Source organism: Phocoena phocoena, chromosome 8 (genome assembly GCF_963924675.1).
Source record: "Phocoena phocoena chromosome 8, mPhoPho1.1, whole genome shotgun sequence".
Classification (NCBI taxonomy): Eukaryota; Metazoa; Chordata; class Mammalia; order Artiodactyla; family Phocoenidae; genus Phocoena; species Phocoena phocoena.
In genome coordinates this window covers 57,449,234-57,460,074 of record NC_089226.1, presented here as the reverse complement: position 1 = coordinate 57,460,074, position 10,841 = coordinate 57,449,234, and the positions used below count along the sequence as shown (strand labels likewise).

At 50.0% G+C, this 10,841-nt stretch overlaps 1 protein-coding gene across 1 annotated transcript; it reads right to left on the bottom strand.

Moving 5' to 3' along the window:
• Positions 1–506: 506 nt before the first annotated feature.
• On the bottom strand, positions 507–1,471 carry LOC136126930 (olfactory receptor 2AT4-like). Its single transcript, XM_065882379.1, is given in 2 exon segments — positions 507–1,123; positions 1,126–1,471. Coding segments are annotated over 2 exon segments (963 nt in total).
• Positions 1,472–10,841: the final 9,370 nt, after the last annotated feature.

The window sequence follows — 10,841 nt, the reverse complement described above, 5'->3', positions numbered from 1 at the left end:
CACCCATCTATATTGCTGATACATGAGTATTTGCTAAAAAACAAGTGATACCAATGCCAAAAATGTAAAAATTTACAGGAGAAAATTTTAACATTCAATCAAATGCTAACTTCGTGGCTCCCACAGCCCTCTTTGCTTCTCTTTGTCCTAGCACCTTATATTATTTCTCTGGGTTGACTCCCCAGTTAAACTATGGTTACCTTGAGGGCAGCAACTATGTCTGGCTTATTTCTGTCTCTAGCAGTCCTAGTAAAGACTTTAAATATAAATGATTGGATGATCAAATTTTACTCATCACATTAATACCTGATGAAAACTGTGAAAACCAATCATTCTATAGCACCAGTGGGAAGACCTCTTGATCCAGTATTTGAGGACCGGGTTTTAGCTGTCTGCTCAACTGAATGAAGTCAATTTGGGTTGCTTTAATTCATTTAAAAATATTTATTGTGTTTATTCTGTGCTGGGCGCTGTCATTGGTGTCCAGGGAGCTGAATTATTTGCATCTAAGTATCAAGGGTCCCAGAATTCCTTGGGCCCTGGGGACATGCCATTTTGGTGATGGTTGCTTTGACATCCTTGTTCCTCAGCGTGTAGATGAGAACGTTGAGGACAGGTGCGAGAATAGCATGCACCACGTTGCCCATGATGTGGAAGTCGAGGGGTAGGTCAGCCCTGTAGGCCACGTAGGCTATGGCAATGGATGAGTAGTAGGTGCCAGCCAGGAGGTGGGAGCTGCAGGTGGAGAAGGCTTTTGAGCGTCCTTCTCGGGAGCTGATGCGAAGCACTGAGGCCAGGATGTGGGCATAGGAAAGAAGCACCAGGAGAAGGGGCAGGAAGGGCACCACCACGGCGATGCAGAAGCCCATGAAGGTCTGGGGCGTGGTGTCAGAGCAGGAGGCCTGGACCGCAGCCAAGTTGTCACAGAAGCAGTGGTAGATGTGAACAGTGTTGTCAAAAGCCATGTGGAAGGTCTGCAGCACTGCTGGGGTGGGCAGAAGGAGGGCAGTGAGCCAGGCACTGGCTGCCAGTGCAGCACTGGTCTGTGGGGTCATGAGGACAAGGTAGTGCAGTGGGCGGCAGATAGCCACATAGTGGTCATAGGCCATGACCACCAGGATAAGGCTTCAGAGCAGTTAAGGCCGTGGAATAGGTACATCTGCAGGAAGCAGGCAGAGAAGCCGAGGTAGTGGTCCCCGAGGAAGAGGAGAGATAGCATCTTTAGGACAGTGGATGTGGTGAAGAGGATGTCCAGGGCTGAGAGGTTGATCAGGAAGAAGTACATGGGCTTGTGTAGGCTGGGTTCTGCCACCACAGACACCAGGATCAGCTCATTTCCCACCAGAGTAAGCAGAGAGATTAAGAGGAAAATCAAGAAGACAAGGAGGAAGAGGGATTCAAGCAGAGAGGGGATGCCCACCATGTAGAACACAGGTGAGGAGTCCTTTGATCCATTACAGGTGGCTTCCATAGTGGGTCAGGGCTGGTTATTTGCAGACAGACACTGGAAACATCAGTACATATCTGGAAACCAGGACAACCAGGGAAACATTAACTAGAACATGCATCTTTTTGTTTCCAACCATGGATCTCAATCCTAACTGTTTCTTTGTGCCTGGAATTTCATTGCACAACTAAGATGCTCAGGATAGTGAGTTGTCGAATGAGCAATGGTTAAAGAGCTGGTCCTGTCTGGTGGGCAAGAGGGGTGAACATAAACACCTGAAGGGCTGTCAAGGGACAGGTACAACACTTACAAAGAACTGGGGCCAGTATTAGCAGCTCCAGGGACCCAGAGAGCCCCACATATGGAATAAGTTTCTTACAATTAGAACTATCCCATAAGGCAAAAGGTTGGCTTGAGAATGAGTGAATTCCTTATAACTAGAGGTATGCAAAGCTGGGGTCTTTTGAGCTGAAATGGTGCACAGGAGGTTTCATATTTAGATAGGAGCTAGATTAAAAACCCTTAAGCAAACTTCTGACCCTAGATCCATTGGTTCTTTTTTAAAAAAAAAGTAACATAAATGAACTACATCAATCAGATTGTGGAGGATTCCTTTTCTATGATATCTTATTGATAGGAAGAGCTGCTTCCCCCAAGGGCTGCTACAGAATACAGTCTGCTTCAGCCAGGAACAGCTCCCCTTTCTGTGCAGCTGCTGCTGGGACTCTGTCTCAGTCTAACCTGGGTCCTTGTATCCTGTCTATTTGTCATATCCAGAGACCAATCATCCTGATTTGCCCAGAACTGCCTGGTTTTAGCACTGCAAGTCCCATGTCCCAGGAAATCCCTTAGTCCCCGGCAAACTGAGATGTCAGTCACCTTGCAAGGGCAGAGGCGTTGTATATGCCTTTGGTAGAAGGAGTCATTTCCCGAAAGGAATCCAAGTGGAAGATAGATTCTCCCCCTGGTGGGAAAAAACAAACTCCAGGGCACTCCCTGGGTGACTCCATGGTCTTCCCCCTCCTGGCTGCTGCAGCTCAGCAGGTGTCACTCTTAAGCCACTTCATGCCCACTGCTCTGGGCCCCAGTTCAGAGGGCATCACAGAGAACTGGAAAGTCTCAGAACCAGTGTCAGGAGAGGAGACCAAGCACTCTTCAGAGAGTAACTCCGCTCCCAGGAGGCTGCTGAAGAAGGTTACTGTGCGTGCACGGCAGCCCAAGGCCCCCGAAGTGAGACTTTCCAACCCCCAGAACTGAGCTGAGGGAAGTGTTGACTCGACTTTCACCTTGACTAAGTGATCCAGGGCCAGGTTATGTTGATATTCAGATCACTGCCTCCCTGCCCCAGGGACCCCTGGAGCAGATCCACTTGGTTTTCCAGGACCACCTCTAGCTTCTCCCTCTTCTAACAAACCCTTCTCACGACACAGAATACGTAAGTGTGGAAATGGCCTACAGATAGTTGAGTCCCTGACCCTTTCTTTCACAGATGCAAAGTCAGGCCGGGAAATTCTCTGGTGGTCCAGTGGTTAGGACTCTGAGCTTCCATTTCACGGGGCGCGGGTTCAATCCCTGGTTGAGGAACTAAGATCCCGAAAGCTGGGAGGCCAAAAAAAAAAAAAAAAAAGACAAGTCAGGCCGGGGTGGGGATGGGCAGCTGCCCCCGGGTCAACAGCTGGTCTGTACCAGACTTGGTCCTGGAAACCAGGCCTCAGGCTCTGGTCTTGGACTCTTTCCACCAAGCCAGGCCACCTGGAGGATTTGGAAGCTCTGGTTTCCACCTGGGGAAAAAATAGGCCAAAAGTTTTACTTTCCTCTCTCCATTTCTTAGGCTGATGTCACAGACAGTTACGGATTTCTATTTGGTTCTGAGGGCGTTTTCAAACAGTTTCAGGTGGTCTGGTTACTAAATAGAGGCACTACAAGGCTAGAAAAAAAATGCTCTTTTCAAGAAATGACTTAAGGAAGAGGTGGACTGGGCATATCTGCATGGAAAAAAGTCATGACAATCAGGTCCCGTGTCCCGAGCAGGGCAGTTGTATACCTGGTGCCTGGTAGTTGTGGCACATATACACAATGGAGTACTACTCAGCCATAAAAAGAAACAAAATTGAATTATTTGTAGTGAGGTGGATGGACCTAGAGTCTGTCATACAGAGTGAAGTAAGTCAGAAAGAGAAAAACAAATACCGTATGCTAACACATATATATGGAATCTAAAAAAAAAAACAAAAAATGGTCATGAAGAACCTAGGGGCAGAACAGGAATAAAGATGTAGACATAAAGAATGGACTTGAGGACACAGGGAGGGGGAAGGGTAAGCTGGGACAAAGTGAGAGAGTGGCAAAAAGAAAAAAAAAAAAAAACCTTACAACTACAGTTTCAGTAGTTGTGGCTCATGGGCTCTAGAGCACAGGCACCAGGCACCTGGTACCTGGCTCATAATAAACCCTCAGCAAATATTTTTTTAATAAATGAATTAATTAATGAAAGGGTTAACCTGAGTTAAACTGAACTTTTCCCCATAATGGACTAGTCAGCAGGGATTTTTCTTCTCTTTTCTTTTAACATCTAAATTGACAGAATGCACATTTCTGGGGAAGCTGCTGCAATTCTGAGATGCTGTCCCCTCCACTGGCTGGGCCCATGTAAGCAGGTTTTGCAAGGTCTGCGGGGCAATCCCAGAACATCAGAGCCAGAAGTGTCCTGGAAAGCAAGCAACATAGTCCAATCCCCACAGCCCTCCTCCCATTTTTCAAATAAAATAACTCAGAGAAGGGAGTGACTTGCTCAGTCAAGGTCACACAAGGAGCTGGAAGTCAGACTCCGGGCTCCCTGCCAGGTCTCCCAAGGGTCCACCACGGGAGCTGCGCTGAAGCTTCCCTGTCTGGCAGCCCACATCATTCTTGTATCCCTCACCAGCCTGAGGATTCCCTGGGGCTGGAGACTGACCCTGACTCCTTTCCTATAAAACCAGGATCTCAGTGTGGCCCAGCGCCTGGCTTCTTCGTGTTTCCACAGAGCTGTCCTGACGACCTCAGGGCTTTCCCTCCAGCATTCCTGCGGAATCACACACTTCACCCTGTGGAAAGCTTCTGGTCTTGTTCCCCTATTGTGGCTGATGCGGAGGAAGAGGCTCAGAGAGGGGCTATGCCTGGCCAAAGTCACACAGTTAGTGAATCAGCAGCCAGCCTGCAATGCTGTAAATTGGGGCAGAAAGATTTTAGCCCATCTCCCTTCTCGTAGGGCCCCTCTCATAGTGGGGTGATGGTCCCTAATTGCCTGTCCCCTTAAACTGTGCCCTTCCAGAACCCTGTCCCTCCTTGGGCTCTGACAGGCTCTGGGCACTTCCTTTGCAGCCTTCATGCCTACATAAGGGGGGGCTCAGCTCACCTGCGACCCAGGCCACTCCAGCTGCCCCTTCTTCTCCCCAAGCCAGCGCTGCCTCAGTGGGGAGGACAGGTTGGGGCTGAGACTGGTTTCATTAAACCCCCAGGCCCTCCTGTCCCTAACCTGCTGGGTCCTTTCCCCTGAGGTCCCTTTCTAACAGGGCCCTGTGTAATGCTTTTCTGAGGACTCCCAAGTGGCTGGCTAGCAGCTACCACTGGGCTTGGCTGATATTAGAACAACAAGATTAATAGTCTTCACTGGGGCACAGAACTCTGTGGTCTATGGAGGTTTTCCCACCTATTGAGCAACAGTTCACAGCCCCACATGACAGGTGAGGAAACCAAGGCTCAGAGGTGAAAGGAATTGCCCAGGTCACACAGCAGGCCAAGGACAAGGCAGGATGGAGGTCTCAGATTTGCTAACTCTCAGTCTAGCCTCTGAGCCAACCAACCACGCAAATGAGACAAAGGTTGTGAAAAATCTCTATATAACTGTAAAGTGCTGTGCTGTTGGCCAGGGGATGGGGGTGTGGGGACACTTCAAGTGTTTTGAAGCTAGAGGAACAAGTGTGACAGAGCAGAGAGCCACTCAGGTTCACAAATCTTCACTCCCTCTCACTCACTTGCCCTCTCTTACTCTCACTGTTTCTTAGATGCCTTATAACTCCAAGTCCAACCTCCTCCAGAGAGCCTTCCGTGACTTATCTTCCTCCAGCTCCCAGGGCTCTTGCTCTCCTCTGGATTAACCAGGCTGACTGCCTATGCTGTCCACTTTAAAGATTAGGAGGGGACTTCCCTGGTGGCGCAATGGTTAAGAATCCGCCTGCCAATGCAGGGGACATGGATTCGAGCCCTGGTCCAGGAGGATCCCACATGCCGCAGAGCAACTAAGCCCTTGCGCCACAACTACTGAGCCTGTGTGCCACAACTACTGAAGCCCACGTGCCTAGAGCCCATGCTCCGCAACAAGAGAAGCCACTACAATGAGAAGCCCGCGAACCGCAATGAAGAGTCACCCCTGCTCGCCACAACTAGAGAAAGCCTGCACGCAGCAATGAAGACCCAATGCAACCAAAAATAAATATAAAATAATAAATGAATTAAAAAAAAATAAAGATTAGGAGAACTGAGGTTCATCATTCATTCCACATTGAATGAAGCTGGCTTCGTGCTGGGTGCCTGAACACAGTGAATTGACAGAGTCCAGTGGGGGTAGCCTATGGAAAAAATTGACCACCAATCATATCCAGTGTGATCCGTACTACTATAGAGTTGAAGGGCTCAGAGGAGGGAACAAAGTAGGTTTGCATGATGGAAGACAACTTTCAGGTGGGTTGTGAATTATAAGCAGATGAGGAGAGCCCTCCAGGGACAAAGGCAGGGACAAAGTGAGGAAAGGGTGGAAAAGTAGATGTGTTAGAGGGGCAGATGGAAGTGTGTTTGGGATGCAGTATAGAGGGAGAGACTGGGAGTCTCAAAAGATGAGGTCGGTAGGGGCCAGAACCAGAAGGGTCTCGAATTCCAGGCCAAGGAATATGAAGCCAGCACGAGGACACTGGAGAATCAGGGGTGGCCTTCAGGCAGGGGGTTAACAGATGCTTGTTTCCGGAAGATCCCACCCACTGCCACGTGGAGAAGGGATTCAAGCGGGAGAGGCTAGAGGCAGGGAGGCCAACCAGGGAGATGGGTGGTGAGGAGAGAAAGAGGGAGAAGGAGCAATGATAATGATGACAGAAGCTGCTTCCCTTTAGTGAGTGCTTACTTGTACCAATGACTGTGCCCTGGTGGTTACATACTTGGTTTCAGTTCTTCTGATCAGTGGTTTTTATTACCTTCGATTTTATTATCCAACTGTCTTCAAGGCCTATGCTTCTTAACTATCAAGAATCAGATAGATCTCCAAGAGGCAGCGTTGTCAGAATTTGATAACTGCATATGGAAGAGTGCGAGATGACGCTAGGCATTCTGGCTTGGGCGATGAGGCAGATGGCAGTGGTTTGGCTGAGCTGCAGAACATGGCGGTGGGCAATGGGCAGTGTAGGTGAGAAGATTTTTGAGGGAGATGATGAGTTTGGTTTTGGACATGTTGCATTAGAAGGACCCATGGGATATCCAAGTGGGGCTGTCCAGCAGGTATTGTAGGGTTTAAGTCTGGAGCTCAAGAGAGAGAGCTGAGTTTCTGACAAAGACTTGGGAGGGCTATGCTTTATGGAGCTAGGGAGAGAGTATAGAGTGAGGACAGAACCTTGGAAGAAACCAGCATGAGACAGAGGCAGAACAAGAAACATCTGCAAAAGATGCTGGGAAAAAAATGGCCAGAGGGAATGAAGCAAAGCCAGGAGAGTATGATATCCCAGAGGCTCTGTAAAGGGCACATGTGGCCAGCAGCAGTAAAAGCTGCTGGTGGGACAGGAAGGATGAGAAGTGAAGAGTGTCCAGGAGATCCAGCAAGGAGGAGGTCAATGGGGACCCCAGGGTGAACAGGTCCAGTGGAACGATGGGAGTGGAAGTTTGGTGGTGTGGACATTTGGGGGGTAAGTAGAGAGAGTGGATAACATTTTCAAGATGTGTGGCTGTGAAGAGATGTGGATGGTTGGAGGGCAATGAGGGATCAGGGAGGATTTTGTTATATTTTTTAATTGGAAATATTTGAGCAGATGTCCCACCATTTGTTGGTAGGAGTTAGCCAGCAGAGAGGGAGAGGAGGAAGGAATGGTCAAAGAGGAGGAGAAGCGGGCTTCCCTGGTGGTGCAGTGGTTGAGAGTCCGCCTGCCGATGCAGGGGACATGGGTTCATCCCCCGGTCTGGGAAGATCCCACATGTCGCAAAGCGGCTGGGCCCATGAGCCATGGCCGCTGAGCCTGCACGTCCGGAGCCTGTGCTCCGCAACGGGAGAGGCCACAACAGTGAGAGGCCCGCGTACCGCAAAAAAAAAATAATAATAATAATAATTTTTAAAAAGAGGAGGAGAAGTGGATCTTCTGAGCCCAGGGTCTGGACTACTAGTAGGAGAGAAGGAGGTTTAAAAGAGAGAGAAAGGCAAGATTGCAGATTTAGTGGTGCAGGGGTAGGGGGGCAAATTTCACTTAAGACAAGAGTGGCGGGAGCATTTCATGAAGAGACTGAGATTGTAGGGGAGTTTTTTCTCCATCGAATGGGTCTGAGAGGCCATATAGCGGATATGTGCTCAGATCCTGGTGCCAGACCAGTTTGGGTTCAAGCCTGGCTGGGAGCTCTCTGAGGCTCTGTTTCTTCTTCTGTAGAATGCAGGTTTGTTTACTGAGTGCAAGCTCTGTGCTAGTGTGGCGCAGGTTAAGAAGAGGTGAAGGGTGCCAGCAGGTGTCAGAAGCGTCTTCTACCCAGGTTACACAACCCTGTCCCTCTCTCCTGGGACCGTGGGGAGGCCCATAACATTCCCAGTCCAGGTCTCACCCACCTGAGAAAGTGGGGAGGTCCAGAAATGTCTCTAGGAGGAGTCCGTGTATCTCAGGAACATTTTTGAGCTCAGAACAGAAGACAGCCTGGCCCTCTAAATTCCACCCGAGTGCAGGCGAGCTGCCTAAGCCGCTCTGCCCTGGAAAGTCGTCAGTGACGCTCTGTCTCTCTCCGTCTCACCCCTGCTGCCCATCACCTTCACTGGTGTCAGACTCCCACAGATGCGAGAGACTGGAAAAGGAAGGTGCCAAGGAGGAAAGGGAAGTTATAAATACGTCCAGGGAGAGACTGGGCTGCCTCCCGGTGTGGGCAGGAGGCTCCTGGAGCTCTGGGGAGGAGAGTCCAGAATCAGGGACCACTACGGGGGCCTCCAGCATGCTCATCACTGTCACCATCCTTCCTGCCACCAGGAGGCAGTGTGGCATCAGCTTTGGGGGCCAAACACACTTGGGTTCAAATCCCAGCTCCTCCATTTGGGCAATGACATCACTTCTCTCTGCCTTTGTCTCCCCTTTGTGAATCGGGGTAATAGTACCAGCAATATTGGCTGGAATGAAGGTTTAGTGAGACACGCCAGGTAAGAGTTCTCTGCAAACTGTGAAGTGCTGTGAAGAAGTTTTTTATACCATCACCACCATAGCCACTGAGAAGTTACCCCCTGGATGTCTTCCCCTCTGAGGTTTTTCATCCTGGAAGTCTGGAAGCAGAGGACCTGGCTGAGGAAAGTTCCCTGGGGGTATTAATAGTCTGTTTAATACTCACTGACGAAGGTCATGTAGAGAACTAGGATATTATCCTGACCACATCCATGTTCTTTCAGGAACCCAGTCAAAGGTGCTATACTCAGAGCTCAACTCTGTATAAAACCTCATGGCTTAGTGACTGATGGACAGATGACTGAGTCCTCAAATTAGTCCTTTGGGACAGTTAAGTGCCAAGGTTAGGGACATGAGCTCTGGGACCAGATAGTCTAGGTTAAAAACTGGTCTGCCTTTTACCTGCTGTGTAACCTTGGGCAAGTCTCCTAACCTCTCTGTGCCACCGTTTTCTCCCCAGGTGCGGGGACTTTTGGTCATGTCTGGTGTACCTGTGCACTGCTGGGCCAGCCTCCTATGGTGAGGGGGCCCATGGTATCAGCCACGTCAGAGCTCAACGTGCACTGCTTTCACAGCCCCCTCAGGTAGGGGACTTGTGTTCAGTGGTCACGTCTGGGGTACATCTGCACTGCTGTCACAGCCTCCTCTGAGGGGGGAACTTATGGTGAGTGGTCAGGTCTTAAATACAAGTGCACTGCTGTCACTGCCTCCTCAGGTGAGGGGACCTGTGGTGACCAGTCACCTCTGAGGTACCCCTGTACTGCTGAGACAGCCTCCTCTGGTGAAGGGGCTTGTGCTACTGGTCACAACTGAGGTACATGTGCACTGCTGTGACAGCCCCCTCAGGTGAGGGGAAGAGTGGTTAGCGGTCACGTCTGAGGTACACATGCACTGCTGTCACAGCCTCGTCAGGTGAGGGGACTTGTGCCCTGTGGTCAGGTCTTAGTTAGACGTGCACTGCTGTCACAGCCTCGTCAGGTGAGGGGGCTGTAGTATCTGTCATGTCAGAGGTACACGTGAAATGCTATGAAAGCTTCCTCAGGTGTGGGGAAGTGCAGTGACGGTTCATGTCTCACCACATGCCTCTGGCCTGTGGAGCTGCGACATCACTGCCTGTGTATCTCAGACCTGGCCACGCACTGCACAGCACTAACCCGTGCAGGGTAGGACATGTAAGGTTATCGTGGGTAGTTGGGAACATTGACTAAGCTGATACAAGCAAAGTACTTTGAACAGTGCTTGGCCTGTAATGAATGTCAGTCATAATTATTGCATTCATTTTATAGTCAAGGACACTGAGGTTTAGAAAAATGAAGTAACTGTCCAGTGTCACGTAGCTTGTCGTTTGCTGAGCTCAGGCCCTAGGGACTCCAAAGGGTGGATTGGTTTGCTTACGCTGAACTGCCTTCTTCCCTTGTGGCTATTTCTAGAAGACAGTTGATATTTCTCACTCAAGAGACAGGAGTCCCCAACCTAAGGACCCTTAGGAGGAGATTCTGTGGCCCTCTAGGCTCCCGGTCTGGGCCCACCTCTGATTCAGACACCACCGTGAAACCCACTTGCTGGAGAGATCCACCCGTGCCCTTGCCAGAGACCAGGCCTGCCCCACATGGGACACCTCAGGCCTGGTCTCTCCCCTCCCCGAGGAAGACACGTCTATGTTCCACTCAGAGAACAGAAAAAAAGAGGGGACAGGCATTTTAATAAGGACAGCACCACTTCAATGGTGAGAGAATTTTACACATGAGTGCCAGGAACAGTTGGAGTGAGTGAATCTAGGAAACATGTGAGCAGAGTGGAGGGAGTGGGTGTGCTTGGGGTGGAACATGAAAAGGAGAGAACCAAGCAAACTGTAAACTGACAATGTTCCAAATAAACAGCCCTGAGGAAAACAGCTTAGCCTGTTCCAGCCCCTCCTGAGAGACTTAGAACAGAGAAAAGTTGGGTATCCCACCCTGGCCCAGACTGGGCCC